General features: G+C 40.5%; 1 protein-coding gene across 10 annotated transcripts; it reads right to left on the bottom strand.

The window, feature by feature from the left end:
* Window positions 1-22: 22 nt before the first annotated feature.
* On the bottom strand, window positions 23-14428 carry LOC115023455 (dynactin subunit 1-like). Of its 10 annotated transcripts, none has more exons than XM_029454443.1 (32): window positions 14281-14428; window positions 12364-12429; window positions 12045-12239; window positions 11582-11657; window positions 11222-11250; window positions 10779-10799; window positions 10206-10229; window positions 9163-9249; window positions 8616-8768; window positions 7842-7865; window positions 7172-7369; window positions 6754-6958; window positions 6566-6644; window positions 6248-6407; window positions 5927-6031; window positions 5638-5829; window positions 5424-5540; window positions 5179-5331; window positions 4683-4843; window positions 4313-4481; window positions 3923-3991; window positions 3527-3739; window positions 3131-3292; window positions 2701-2832; window positions 2460-2585; window positions 2191-2333; window positions 1937-2103; window positions 1293-1411; window positions 1015-1210; window positions 847-920; window positions 676-765; window positions 23-564 (listed from the first exon to the last, which is right to left on the bottom strand). In XM_029454443.1, the coding sequence occupies exons 2-32, from the start codon at window positions 12403-12405 to the stop codon at window positions 427-429; spliced, it is 3819 nt and encodes a 1272-aa protein (XP_029310303.1). In that variant the 5' UTR covers window positions 12406-12429; window positions 14281-14428; the 3' UTR covers window positions 23-426. The 10 variants fall into 10 exon arrangements, with proteins under 10 accessions (XP_029310303.1, XP_029310302.1, XP_029310305.1 ...); XM_029454442.1 differs by having other exon boundaries at window positions 1293-1414; XM_029454445.1 differs by lacking the exon at window positions 9163-9249 and having other exon boundaries at window positions 1293-1414.
* Between the last annotated feature and the right edge of the window lie 844 nt (window positions 14429-15272).

Here is a 15272-nt window from a genome sequence, read left to right on the forward strand (position 1 = left end):
AAATTGACTGACATTAGTAACGTTTCTTGCTCTGAAGTGAATTGCTTGCTTTTATTGACAGAATTACTACACATACAAAAGATACAAAGGGAAAGAAACTATCAATGTGGGAAAGTACAGTAAAAGTGACATCGCTGGCTTTTCAGAGTTGGTGAAATTGGTGCATACAAACTGTTTTAGCGAAAACATGACTCCTTCATATTGTGACATTTAGGTGTCGAATCCATTCAAAACAGCAATCAGTTTTACATCAATATAAAGTCATTGCTGTGCCACAATTATTAGTGCTATAGTCTTAACTTTGCTAATGGATACAATTTCCTGAGAATCGGAAAAAGCGGATAAATAGAAAGTTGAAGTGGAAGCTGGAATGAGAATAAAGAAGAAAAGTACTTCTTGGTGTACTGTAGATGACGGCATGTTGTGTTAGGCCATGAGGAGGCGGTGCACTTGGTGCAGCTGTTGCTGTGACAGGACGAGGCGGTGGACCTGTTCCTGTCCACGGGTGCATGGAATGGCAACACGACCTACAAACACTGTGCCCCCCTGCTTCTCTTCCTTGGCCTAGGAAACAACACAAATATGCATGTCATTTAATTCTACATGTGTAAATGTCCTAATTCTTGCTAACTGTTAAGTCTTGAAACTGATGGTGTGTGTACTATATGGTTTTACCTTAACAAAAGAGGAGATTGGGAAGGTGGCGAAGTCGGAGGAAGCCTTAGCTCCTGGCTGACGGGAGACTACATGTTCAGCTACTTCTCCCTGAAACAGAAAAAGGGTCCAAATGTTCTGTATTGCTTATTGACATTGTGAGGTGAATAGATATAATTCTGAAGTGGTCACCTTGAGTTTGTCCAGAGCATTACTGAGGTTCTGCAGTCGAGCCGTCTGCTCAATCAGCTGGGCACCGGCACTAACTGGAAGAAACACGAGAGAGGAAAGATGGAAAATTAACCAGGACAGTCAACAAGCGCGCACACAGGAGAGGAGAGTCTAGAAACTGAGACACACCTGCTGTCTTCCCGGTGATGTCCACCACTTTAACCTCTGAACTCAGCTTGAGCAGGGTTGCCAGCAGTTGGTCAGTCCTGCGATAGATGCCTGTGTTCAGTCCATGTGGTGGCATAGAGCTTTCTTTGGAAGCTTGTGGTAGTTTGGGAGGGCAGAGTGGAGGCAGGGAGGCCAGCTGGGCTCTCATCTTCTCCGCCTGTAAGTAAGATATGCTCTAAGTCAATATTACCAGACTTTAGACTTTAGATATAACAATACTAACTGTAACACCAGTGTACCTTGAGTCTGTTGTTTTCATTCTTGAGATGTTTGATTCCCAGTCTCTGGGCTTCAACCTGCTGCCTGAGGAGAGGGGAGTCCACCACCTGCACTGGTCCTGCCAGGGATGGAGGCAGACCTGCTGGAGAGAGAAAGGGAGAACGAGAGACATTCAATCACTATGACTGAGTTGTTTTTATTGGATTGTTGTCTATTGAAATGATCTTAGCTTAGTTTTGTCTTTCTTTTTTGTTATTTGTCTTTATCCTTAAGTTGAGTGGAGGTCCGTTTTATAAACCTGTGACCTCTTGACCTCTCCTGCCACATTTCTTTTTCTTTTCATTATCTGGATTTTATGCAGTTATGTGTGTGCAAAAGAAAGGACAGCCTGTGCTTCTCCTTTCACAGTGGTCTTTCTTTTTTCCCCAAAACCCTGGAGACTATTTTTTGATTGGCAGAATTGGATGGGCGTCTGATAGGAATAACATTTACTGTTATTACAATAGTTGGTTAATAGTTACGCCAACTGCAGACAAAACTTATCTCATTATCCGCTGGTTGAAGTAGCTTTTCAGAAAGTTCAATTAAAGCACATCACAATGTTTTATCAAACGACAACATTTCGATCTCACAAAAAATCCACCATGACCAGACAGTAATTCACCTCCTGCAGATCCCTGAACAATGGAGGCAATTCCAGAGGCAGGTGGGGCTCTCAGGCCTTCGATGGTCATCTTCGATTGGCTATTAATGCGTTGTTTCAGCTCAGCCTTCTCCGCCTCCAGCTGGTCGATATCAGCCTGCAGGGCATCCATCGTTTCCTCAAACTCCCTGAAGATGAGGAGAAAGCAAAGTGAGTGAGCAGGAAAATAAGAAGCGCAAAGGTGTTATTTCTGTTTTCTTCTTCATAGTTCCTACTTTTCTTTCTTCTTCAGCAGGGCAAGATTCTCGTCCAGTTTGGTCTGAATCTTCTCCACCCGTTCATCTGCGTCTTTGGTGGAGGTGTCCAGCTTCTTCTCCAGCAGGCTCAGACGGACGTTTGCCTCGCTCAGCTCCTCACCCTGGGAAAGAGCGGTACAGATGCATCAGTTGGTTTCTGATTCTTTTTCCCACATGGCAGACTTATGTATAACATTTCACTTCGCAGAGACAGAGAGTGATTTTAGTTTGAGCTCTTTGTGTGTCACCTTGATCTTGAGGGACTTCTTGACCTCCTTGATGACCGTCTCTCTGTCTTCTAGTTTTACTCCTAGACCTTCAGCGTCTGTCATCTCGGCCCTGACGTTGGATGCTCTCACATCCACTGGAAGAGTCTGAGGACATGATCAAAGAGTAAGAACTGAACAGGGAAAACTTGACAAATGGCAGAAATATGCTTGAATTTCAATGTCTGAATTATGTTATTCAAAGAGAAAAAGTTACAGATACCTTGCCCTGTGGTTTGTCGGCGTCGTACTCTCCTTCCTGCATGGCTGTGGCCATCTTGTTCATGGTACTGATGACGGAGCTGCAGGACTGACGCAGACAATCTGGGCCGTTCAGGCCATGAGAGCCATACACCTTGGAGAAAAGAGTTGATTTAGATAAAACAATAACACAGCTACAACCTTAAACCAACCACCTATGTCCAACAATACTCAGAACACAGGACGTAGTGTTTTCAAAACTTAAGTTAACATGAATCAGACAATATTTGGAAATTTGTATCGTGCTTTACTTGGTTTCTACTTTTAGTGCTGAAAGTGTAATCAATTCAGGATAATCTCCAACCATTGGTTAATTTACAACAATTGCCAAGAAACTAAAGCTGTCGGTGACAAATGACCCATTGTTGTTTGATGATTATAGTTAAAACTACCTGCTCCACAGCCATGCAGGCGATATCCTCCAGTTTGAGAGCGTTGAGTCCCTCCTGTTCTGTCAGCTGAACAAGCATTTGAGCTCCAGCTGCAGCCAATTCCTGCAGGACAGCCACCACACGGGTCTGCTGGCGCCTGCACTCCGTAAGCGACTCAGACACCTCCCAGATGAGACACAACATGTCAGTCAAATATATACTGTACAATCATTTCTGTGTACGCTTTAATGCTTTAACGATCCTTAGGCGGTTTGTCAATAAATCATGTCACAATAATAGGTATGGTAAAAAAAAAAAAAAGTTAACTTCCAAGTTGCTCTTATCAAACCTACATTGAGCTCTAGTTTCATACAGCCATTTACTGTGTGTTAACTTCTTTATGTTTGTTTCTCATACCTGTGGTCCAAAGTTGAGAGCAGCGGGTACTCCAACTACATCTGTGCCAGGCATGCGACGGCGGATCTTCTTACAGAACTGTTTAACATCGGAGCAGGAAGTGTCCAGGTCCTTCAGAAGGACAGCGAGGCCAGAGCTCTCCTGACCTGCAGCCAGGAACGCCCGCAGACGAGCTACCTCCACTCCCATGCAGTCCAGGACACACTGGGTAAACTGGAGGTGAGAGGATGGGACTAGTGAAGTGAGGAAACCCTAGTGCTATACTCTCTGCTGTACTGTTTACTTGGCTCATCATAGGGATAATGTTCTTTTTTTCCTTTCTTAAAAGTGATCTGGACGAGGAGTAAAACTGTTGCAGTCTTTATAACAAAAAGGAAACTTGTGTGTGTGTGGTACCTTAATGTGGTCAGCCAGTTGCACTGTGCAGTCTTCAGTGTGATCTGCCAGATGGACGCTGTACAGTTGCTGGAAGACAAAACAGTGAGAAACTTCATGTTTAAAAAAAGATTATGTCGTTTCAGTGTTTAAATGTCTATTTCACTGAGTAGATAGGGTTGCACCCATATACATAAAGATGTATACAAGTATTATATTTTTTTATTTGATAATAGTTGTTCAACAAAGGTTCCGCAGGCGGAGAGACTCATTTAAATCCATCACATAATAGTTTAAGATGCACATTGGAAGATTTTAACAAATCAATTGCATTTTTTTGTAATCCTTTAGTTTGATTGAGCCCGTTAGAAGACAGATAGTTCTTAAATATAAAAGCACATTCTTTGTTACCTGATAGTACTTGATGGCCTTAGTCAGAGGTTCCACCTGAACAGTCTCATCTAGCTGATCTTTATGCAGCAGGTCGATGAAATAATCCAGAGAGCGCTCATGGAAGCTCATTTCAGAGTAGAGTGTACCCATGCGCTTAAAAACCTCCACGCTGCAGGTATTCAGAGCCCTAGAATCAGAGCACGGAGGAGGGAAAAGAACGGACGACACAAATGTTGTTACTGAATTAGGTTTAAAATATCACATCAATGTATAAGAGAAATCTAATATTTTTCTTTAATTGCCTGGACACAAATCTACAGAATTCTCTGATAATAATAATACCCTATATTATTTCTGACACATGACGTGATGAAGCTGCGGTGCTTACTGTTCATATTTGTGCAGAGTGGCCTGCAGCAGGCTGAGGGAGTAAACCAGTCCTGAGGCAAAGCTGCGCTGTTCTCCTGGAGGCCCTCTGAGCCCTGTCCCCTGGGCCAAGTTCCCATTCAGGTCAAACTTCTCCTGGGCCTGTTTACTGATCAGCTCAGCCTGCCAGGTAAAGGACACACACACACACACACACACACAGACATACAAAATGAGATTATACGAGAGATACAAAAAGGCAATCATAAATCATATGGCCCCGTTTAATTAAATGATAAATACATTTTAAAATATTGTGCAAATCTGTATTCTTTAAATCAGGTTCTATGATTCACTTCTCTATCATGATAGTGAGATAGACAGCTTTTTGAAGTCACTCACTCACAAGAGGATATCCACAATTATCTCAATAATGGGAAATTCACAACAATCAATTTATTATGTTTTGGGTTTGTTTGTCCCATATCGTCCCATCCCTAATACAAACAGCTTCATACCTTGCAGATGAGCCTGGGGATGAGCAGAAGGACCAGAATACAGTCGTGATCTCCACCATGACGCAGGAAGGAGTCTGGCATGAAGGAGGTAAGGAGGGATACCTGTCTGTTTGACTGAGACACTTCCATTTTCCTCAACTCCATCTCAATGGCCTAGGAACACAGATGAATAAGCAAATGTTGTCAAAGTTGTAAAACTGGTTAACACATCCATACTGGTACAATGACATGTGAAAGTTTCCCACCTTGGCATAGGCCTTGGTCTCTGCAAACTTAATCTTGAAGTCAAATAGTTCAGCAGGCGGTTGTTGAACTTGTTCAGCATTAGTATTCTGCTGGGTTATCAGCTCTCTGTTGGCCTCCTGGTGCACAGGGGGAAAGCACATACAGTGTCAGGGCACTGCTCCTCCAGTGTTCACCCTCTGATTATTTGTCTTGAGCGTGCTCCTCTCCACCCACCTGTATGCTGGCGGTGAGATCTCTGTATTTGCTGATGGTCTGCTGGTAATCAGCTACAGTCTCCTGGGCAGCCTCTACCCTTTTTTCAGCCTCTCTGACCTTTGCTGCACTCAGGTCCACCTGCTCCCTCAGCTCCATTTCAGTCTCTCTGCCATTCTCCTGGAGCTCATCGTTCATCTCGTTAATGGCCTCCTATTGTTACAGGAAAAAGTTGTCAGTGATAAATATCCTATTTTATTTGTCTTTTGTACTCATTTTGTGGTTACTTATACCAATATGTCATACACACCAAATCAGTGACGGTTTCTCTCAGCTCTCTGACTTTCTCCTCCAGGTCGAGGTTCCTCTCAGTCAGAGTCTCCACCATCTCCTCTGACCCCAGAGCAGCATCCACCTGGTGCAAGTAAACACAAAAACAAACATATGTTCAGCTAAATTAACAAAGAACAGTCCTCGTTTCTTTTAAATGTACCTCAGCCAAAACCTTTTCTATCAATAACTCTATTTGACTTAGTTTGTTTTATATTCACTTTAGTGTAACCTCCAGACAGCAAACATTTCCTCTCTGTAATCATATTCCACCTCTTTTCTTGCATCTCGTCGACTGTACCTGCTCTTTCAGTTCGTCGATAGTAGCCTCCGCCAGCTTGACCTCGTCCTGCAGTTTTTCCTTCTGAGTCCTCAGAGTCTCCAACTCAGTGTTCTTCTTCTCCATGTGCTTCTGCAGCTTCACATGCTCCTGCTTCTCTGAAGTAGACAGGTCACGCATCCTGAAGAGCAAAAGCAATTATAAAAATGTATTGGTGAGGACCAAAATGTTGACAGTTTTTACTGCCCGAATTCAAGGCCTCGTCTTCATGGACCCTTTTCAGCACGTTTCAACAAGTGCTTTCTTTTTCTATTTATGCTTTATCGACATTTGACTGACCGAACCAATGCCTCCTTTAGTCTGCCGTTCTGCTCCTCCAGCTGTTTGACATGGTAACTTGAAGCGGCTCCATCTGACCCTGCAGGAGACAAAGAAAAGGCAACACAGTGAGGGGAAGAAGGGAAGAGGGAGAGACACAGACATAAGAAATAAAGAGGCCTTTGTGGATTAGTGAGTAAAGTACAAACCTTTCTCTGAAATCTCATGTCTAATGATCTCCAGGTCCATGGAGAGCTCCTCCACCTTCTCTTTCAGCGTGTCCACCTCCACTTGCAGCGACTCTGACCGCTCTTCAGCCATCTCTTTGTCCAGTGTGGCCATCTCTATGGCGTCTGCCGTGTCGGACATCTCCTCCATGTAGCGGTCCTTGCCCTCCTGTGCTTCACGAGCGTCCTGGGAGGAGGAGGTACAAAATAAAACTCTAGAGAGTCCTGTATGATAACAGTGGAGCGGCTTCTTTCATTCTTACAGGCTTGGAAAATATTAATCATTTCATATCATACAAATTATTAGTATTACTTTCTTCTTTGTCACAATATATTGTAAATACCGATAATGCTATAATTCAGCCTTACAACATTATTAGTACTTTATTTTTCTGTGTACCTTCTTGGCCTCTTTGAGTTGTTTCTGCAGCTCAGCCTGCTGCTCCTGCATTTTGGTCTTCCACTCGTGAAGCTGCTCCAGCTGGATCTTGTGTTTCTCGAGCTCCTTCAGCTTGGCTTTGTCCTCCGTCCGCTTCATCTTAAGTGTTTCCAGCTTCTCCTCCAGGTCCTTGACCTGACCTCGCATTGATTCCTCCTCCTGAGAAGGATGGGTGGGTGGAGGGGAGAAGTAAATGTGCTGCCTAGAGGATTCAATTTACAGGATTAACTGGACTTCATTTATGTCCCAAGATTTTTATTTTAGGGCAGTAAAGAAGCATATGAACATTGATCAAGTCCCTCCACCTAAAACCCAGAACAAGATGATAAATGCCCCAAATTAATGTGCAAATCATTTTCTCAATTAATTGAATTGACTGCCTCATTAAAGAGCAATAAAGACAGATTAATCCATTCCCTCCAAACATAATGGTGGAATTGAGTATTTCATTCAGTGTCTCAGAAAGTTAAACCATGCATCATCACCACATAATTCACCGTGAGTGTTTCAAAACCAAACTCAAGTATTGAGAAGCTGTGCTGAGGGTCATTTTGCCCTCAGATGTTTTGAGTTTGTTAGTAAACTCATGCCAGATATCACCAGCATGCATGTAGCCATTAGAAAACTCTACCTGCTTGGAAACAGCAGGTTCCACCTGGTCAAACAATGACAACATGGATAAAATGGGACAAAATGGCAGATATGATGGAAAATATTGAAAAAAATGGAGATGTGACAAATAAATAAATCTTTAAAAGAGCACATGTTGATCTTCTGTGCTGTTGATATTGTCATGAATTCCACATGAAAATATGAAATGTGAGACTTAATACCTTTGGTTCTTGGTGGGCAGATTTTCTCTGACACCAAAGTGATCTCTTTTTATTGTCGGTTCTGGCGAGATATTTATTTTTGACTGAACACATAATTTTTTTTAAAAAAGGTGCAATTTGGGGCATTCTGATCATGATTTTTATCCCTGGCAAAGGCACTAATTTCTGCATGAAAGTAAAACATTTAAATAATGCTACTAGTGATAAAGGAGTCCCATTTCTCTCCTTACTGGACAAAAAACGTATTATTTTATCTATTACTTGGATTAATTCTTTCCACAAGATCAACCCTCACAGACTCATTTACAGCCAGATCAAAGGTGGAGGTGCAAGATGGATGCAAACACATAAATGTGAACATGCCTTTAAATCAATGGCTTACTTATAAAAGTTATTATGAGGTTACTATTGTTGCTGATAATCTGAAGCTCATCTGTTCTGACAATTTATCCATCATCATATTAAACAATACCTATATTACAACAATAGACATGTTAACCTTTTGTTTAATGAATGTTATATAAACGTTACACACTTCACATTAACACTCTGCACAGCTGCAAATGCTTTACCTTGCTTGAAGTAGCCGGGACTGGGGTTGCCACTGCTGCAGGCGACCCACTGGGCTGAGGCATAACAGGAGCCCCCAGTGCACCCTGGTGGGAGGAAAGGCCCGCTTCGCTGACATCCCCTGACAGAGAGGATGACAGGCTCTCACGAGACGCCTGTTGACCAAGGCAGGTATGTGTTGGAGAGTTGGGAGAGGGAGGAAGAAAGAAAGGGAAGATGGCGTGGTGTTAAGTATTTGAATATCACTAAACAATCCAAGAACAAAAGCTTCTCCCACACGCAGCTTTGATGAACCCAGTAGAAGAGTGAACGTCCGGCGTTACATGCTGTGCCGCTGGATTCTCTTATGATAGCTTCATTCGTTTTCCAAGACCAAACATTTCACCTCCCAGTGTCCCTCACAAGGGATGTTGTTCAAGTTCACACGTACACCACTTTGAGTTCATTTATCTGGTAGAGCCCTGCACCTGTGCACTGAAGGACCACAAATCACCACTTTTTTTGTAACAAAACAAATCACCACTCCCAGTGAAGTAACAGGTGAGGTACCCTGAGCGGCAGGCTGGTGCGGTTGGGAGGACGTGTCAAGAGGGAGGGGAGGGAGATGGCGGGCTTGAGACGACCTGGATTGCTCCACTGCCAGTGATCAATAGAGACTGTTAGGACTCTCAAGAGTTATTGTAAAATTCAGCAGCAGTTAGCTTAACGTTACAGAAAAAAAACCTTGTGGTTCTGTGTTCTTATTCGTATTCATTATAATTACTAAGTCAGTTATACATCCACCCTGTGTGTTTTATGCTCATACTGTATATGACGTGTACAAGTGTAGACAAGTAAAACCAGCTTTTGAAAACAAAACAAAAACATACATCATTCCAAGCTAACAATGATTAAATATTCACAATTTCTGATCATAGTTTTAAAGCACTAAATAATTACCTGGTTTCCAACAGATCTTAATGGACACAATTTTAAAACTTTCCCCATGACTTCAAGGACCCATAATAACATTTTCATTACCATTCACCTATAAGTACACAAACAGAACTATACACTTTACTCCAAATGTTAATTATTGTATGAAAATTAAACAGCAACCTTTTAAAACATTTTTTTTTTAGAAATGGGCCACCTGCAACCTTACCCCTTTAAATAGTCCAACCGTGTGGCCATGAGTCTACTACTAAAGTAAAAGCTATGCAATAGGCCGTTCATTAGAGAATAGCTATCTGAAGAGTTTTTACACACACACACACACACACACACACACACACACACACACACACACACACACACACACACACACACACACACACACAATCATTTAAATCTCAATACTACATTTATCAAACTAATGCAATGCTGGTTGTCTTGCAATGCTGTAGTTTGAGAACAAGTACGTACTTCTTATCATACAAAACAAAAATGCATGACCTTTCTAAAGATTTCCAACATTTGAAGCTGTGCCCTTGATTTAACTTGCCAAGCACCCACAAAACATTTAAACATTAAAATAACAGAACTTTTCAGAATTATGTGCCGTTTTTAAAATCATTCTGTTTTCCTCCCCAGTCTGCTGTAGACAAGCTCACCTTGATAGAGCGGCGGGAAGAGGACTGGAGGAGAGGAGGAGGTGAGTTGCAGAAAGAGGGATGGACACACACACACGCACGCACGCACGCACAGATATATACACACACACATCCAGTGGTGAAGCAAGATAAGAGATTAGCAGCACATACGAATCATACCCACTGTTAGTTTATATCATAGCTTTGATGGCTGCATGCACCATTTTAAATAGTCAGGGAAGCAGAATAAAACTGTGAACCCATGCAACAGTGTTATACGGTGGCAAATGCCAAAATGAATAACAAAGACGCCATCATTATGGCCTTACAACTGTCATAGTTTCACCTCTAAATACATAAGCTGGATGCAGAATAAAAAATAAAATAAAAACGAGCAAACAACAGCATCTGGTGTACAAAATGAAGTGTGGCAACAGAAAACCAGGAATGAGAGATGTCTTTATGTCCCGTGCAAACTTCAACACGCAAAAGGGTCAAATAAATACAAAAGATGAGCTGCCACGTTAGTGTGATTAAAAACAAAAAAAAACAACCAAGGCAAAAGCAAATGTGTTGGAATTTAAATATTTCTACCTTCTTAACGTTCACAGGTGTCTGCAAAAGGTATTCAGGAAAAACAAAAATAAGAAGTCAACCCAAAGGCTGAGAGGCAAAAACAGAAACCAATTTACAATGTACAGAAAAGAGGAACATTTAGGCACAATTATTAAACAAAACACCTCTAGTCAAAAAGAAGACACTGCAAAGGACAAATCAGCTCTCTCGGTCAATGGGCATATCAGCAATCTTTAAAATAGACTTAGTTGCTTTAGTTTGCGTCAGATTCTTCTTCTTTTTTTAACACCTTTAAACCGACGTAACTGCCCTGGGAAAGGCAGGAATTTACTAAAAGTGTAAGCAATTAAGTTAAAAGAGCAACTGTATATACAAGCCATATTTCTCACACACACACACACACACACACTAAAATGACAAAGGATGAAAAAAGCAGTGAGGTACAAGTAAAGGTTGCCTACCTGCTTGGATCTGGGAGTCTCGTAAATGTCTGGAGGAAACAAAACAAGAATTATTATCCGATAGTTTAAAACATTTAGAAGAATGGTGTGCCGATGTTATTTTATACTATTTCAATAATGGTACTTCAGACTCCTTTACATCAACACTGTGATTATTGTACTGTAAATGCTCTTATTCTGTCTAATCTTGTACTAATTGTTGTGTTTTTGCTGTGAAGCACTTTGGGCTGCAATTCTTGTATGAAAGGTGCTATACAAATAAAGCTTATTATTATTATTATTACTGTTGTTATTATTAACTTTGTAGGTACTGAGTTTCAAAAGTATGAATTTAAAAACACAGCCATAGTTCACACTCACCTTTTTGCCTGAGTATCTTTGCAATGCCTGATTCAGGAGTATCTGGTGAGGTGGAGCCGTCTTCCACCACCTGGAGCTGTACAGTGACAGAGAAAACAAAGATGTGTGATCAGGACCATTTTATACCGATATGATGATAATATATTAGCATAATAATGCAAATACACCCTTTCAAACAGCAATGGACTTTTAATTCTTAAGAATATTCAGGCATTGGAATATCCTAAATAAATAAAACTTAAACAATATAAAACCACACAAGCAAAACAATAAATAAAATGGACTCTCCGGCTCTGTTAACAAAAAGGTGCAATGCCCAATTCTTATAATAGTAGGGAAAACCCTGCAGTTTATTCTGGCATCATGTCAATATATCGTACGATAAATCTATAACATATAATTATCGTGACCGGCCTATATACAGGCATTCATCCTTACATCACAACACATTTATGTCACTAACCTGGGACTGTCTGACAAATATCCCATGATTTTCCTCACAGGTGAAATAGCGTTTCCCCTGCACGGTGCCATCGTTCTTTCCTTTGGCCTCATCCAGTATGACACCCACCCATTTCCCAGAGGCAAAGAGGGTGGCGCCGATATAGGCAACAGTACCACGCTGACCCTTCCCTGTCACTTCCACTGTAGAGCCAATCTAGAAGAAGAGGAGCAGGGACAAGAGGATAATAGACTGTAAGTCAATGCACACTATTTGATAGTAATTTGTTTATTTCAATCATTTTCTTAATTTCTTGTGTCTGTATTTAAAGGTGACCCACCTTTGGAGGTTTACTACTCTCCACCGTTCCTGCGCTGCTCATTTTGCTGATCAGTGGGCTGGTCAGCTGGAGGATTTGGGGAGGACAGATGGGAGTGAGATGAGGAAATGTGGGAGAGGGAAAGTATAGGAAGATTGGTTACAAATGGAAATGAGAAGTAAGGTGAAGAGAGAGACAGTGAAGAAGTAAGGTGGGATCATTACATACAAGAGAATTTATTGTTTAAATTTCTGAATTCCTCAGACATGGCATCTTTTTATATCATAATCTTGGTACAAGACATAGTTTACTCGGAATATGTATTATAAATAATGTTTAATATTGTACACCAGACCTGCAAAAGAGCCGAAAGAACAGTATTGTTTTTTGTGCAACAATAATGCCCCATAATTCTCCCTGTTCCAGTTATTTAAGAGCAGCCTTAGGAATTAAAAATATTCAATGACGGGACAGTCTTGATGCCACAAAGCAGAGAAACACACTCATGCACCCAGTCATATGTCCTGGACCACAATAGACTTCCTGATAAACAAGTCATATCCCTGCCTTGCGCAGACAAAGATGCTCATTCAAGACAAACTAGGACTGCGGTAGAGTCTAATCCTTTTATGGAGCTGTAGAGACATTTGGATTCACACTGCCTCACTACAGGACAGAAAAGTTCATCAAAGCCTTATGATCGAAGCTCAGAGGTAGATGCAGAATCCTGTAGATTAAATACTATTTAAGATTAATGGAAACTAAAGTGTGGCTCTTGGTTACACATAAGGACAGAAACTTCATCTTCTCTACAGGACATCTGGAATTATATTCTTACTCATTATATCCGATGAGGACCCACTGTGAATCCTGCATCCATTGTATGGTGAGTGCCACAAACATTACATTTTTTATGGGTTTATCTTTAGATTATAATGCAACAACATTCTACTGATTCAAACAAAATGAACACTGACGTACTAAATTAGATATTTTTCAATATGCAGTGTCTGTGTTACTCACCCGGGGGGTATAAGAATGTCGCCTGTTCAAAGCCATAATAGCAAGTTAAGATGGTTTCACCTTCAGTACAAAGATAACGCTCAAGTGCTAATTTTTCTCTGCTTTTACACCCCTTCCTCTTTCCACAGCGAGGAGAGGACAATGCAAGACTTCAGGGAGGGACCCTATGTGGTGCATCAGAAAACGTCACCGATGATTTGAAGTGAAAAGGGGAGGGTAATATCTAGCTGTTGTGTCTCCACACAGGAAAAACACAGAGCCACTTGCATGGAGCCACTTCAATAGTAATTTAATGGACTTCATTTATATGGCTATAATTATATAACTCAGTTGAGAAGTAGTAATGTGTAGAGACATTGTTGCATTTTCCCACTTCATTTCGTATTTCATAAGCTATATATCGTCATCTTTAACAAACGAACATGTAAATAATGAGCTCGATTAAATGTTTCTATCAGTTACCTGCTGACTATCAGTGGCTAACTTTAGCTAACATTTCTTCACTTGGTTATTGGGAGGGCCCTGTGCTAGCTTTAATTATCTGTTTATTCTGTCATAAAAACTATATGTATAAGCTAAGTATACCACAGTTAATACACAATGCAATAAAATGCACCCAACATAATTACGACAAAAGAGGGTGGACATATGTCATAAAAGACAACAAGTTGTTCTGCTTTAACGTTGCTGCAGCTACTCTCAAAATAATTCTGACAGCTATTCATAAAAAATATTTAAACCACTTAACGTTAGTTAACTACTCTTTACTTTGCCACCTAGGTTTAGATATATATCAACATTGAGTTAACAGCTAGCCAGATTAGCTTCATAGCTAACGTTAAACTGGCAAATTCGGCTTAGTAGACAAGGTATATCAGAAAGAAGCTAACATAGGATACATGTATTTTAGCTCACCTGGCATACACAGAGATTCCGGTCTTTAAATGTAGGTCCGTGAGATGTTCATGCAGGAAAACAATGATCCTCTGTTGTTATTTTTTGGCTACCTAGCTTGGAAATACGGTAGTCTTTTCCGTTTGACAGCTCACTTCCGGTGGCCTGACAGACCAAAGATAAGAAGAAAGGTGGAAATTAGCGCCCCTGGTGGCTGCAAACATTTGTGGCCAAAGACTACAATAAGGTAAAAAGCAACATTTGTCTTGAAATCTCATTGTATGAAGTATCTAACCACAACCATAAAAAAAATCATGTTTAATAAACACATTGTGTGTTTTTATTAAATGTCTTCCATATCCACACTGCATATGTGTGCATATATTTGATATACAGCCCAGAGAGCAATCCCACCTAAGGACATTTTATTTGTGGGCACCAATGGTTTGAAAAGCTTTATTTTACTCCCCCATCGAAAATGTGGGATCTTCTTGTCCATTAACTTTTTCTTTACAGGGTCTTAATGGGAGTTTCTTTTCTCATATATCTGGTTGTTATTGTTACAATTATAAATGTACAGTTAACAAAAAAGGGTTATTGACCAAGATCAAATTAATAGTCTTGAGCTTTTTGGAGTTTTTACAATTCAACAACTTTATGCACAATTATCTATATTAAAATAGAGAAAAGAGCACAGAGCATGTATCTGACTTGACAAACAAGCAACTCAGTAGTTGTTGGTTGTTTGAAATTTGAATTCAAATATGGATAAGTAGGATTGGGCAAACACCGTGTTTAAAGCAGGACAGTTGATGGGTGGCAAGATTCAAATCAACACAATAAGATGCTTAATCAATAGGCCTATTACACAAGGGTTTATTCATTTGGATTAAATGGTAAAATACATTTTACAAATGGAAAAATAGACCAACATTATATATTTGAAATATTATATATATATATAAATAATACGAATAATATAGGCATATTTATTTATATACTCAATTTATTTA

Source organism: Cottoperca gobio, chromosome 18, assembly GCF_900634415.1.
Source record: "Cottoperca gobio chromosome 18, fCotGob3.1, whole genome shotgun sequence".
NCBI classification, from domain to species: domain Eukaryota; kingdom Metazoa; phylum Chordata; class Actinopteri; order Perciformes; family Bovichtidae; genus Cottoperca; species Cottoperca gobio.

Coding starts and splice junctions, on each gene's coding strand:
- LOC115023455 (XM_029454442.1), bottom strand. CDS start 12,405: ATGAGCAGCGCAGGAACGGTGGAGAGTAGTAAACCTCCAAAG. Junction 12,240..12,363: donor AGAGTAGTAAACCTCCAAAG/GTGGGTCACCTT, acceptor CTCTTCTTCTAG/ATTGGCTCTACAGTGGAAGT. Junction 3,740..3,922: donor AACTGGCTGACCACATTAAG/GTACCACACACA, acceptor TCTCACCTCCAG/TTTACCCAGTGTGTCCTGGA.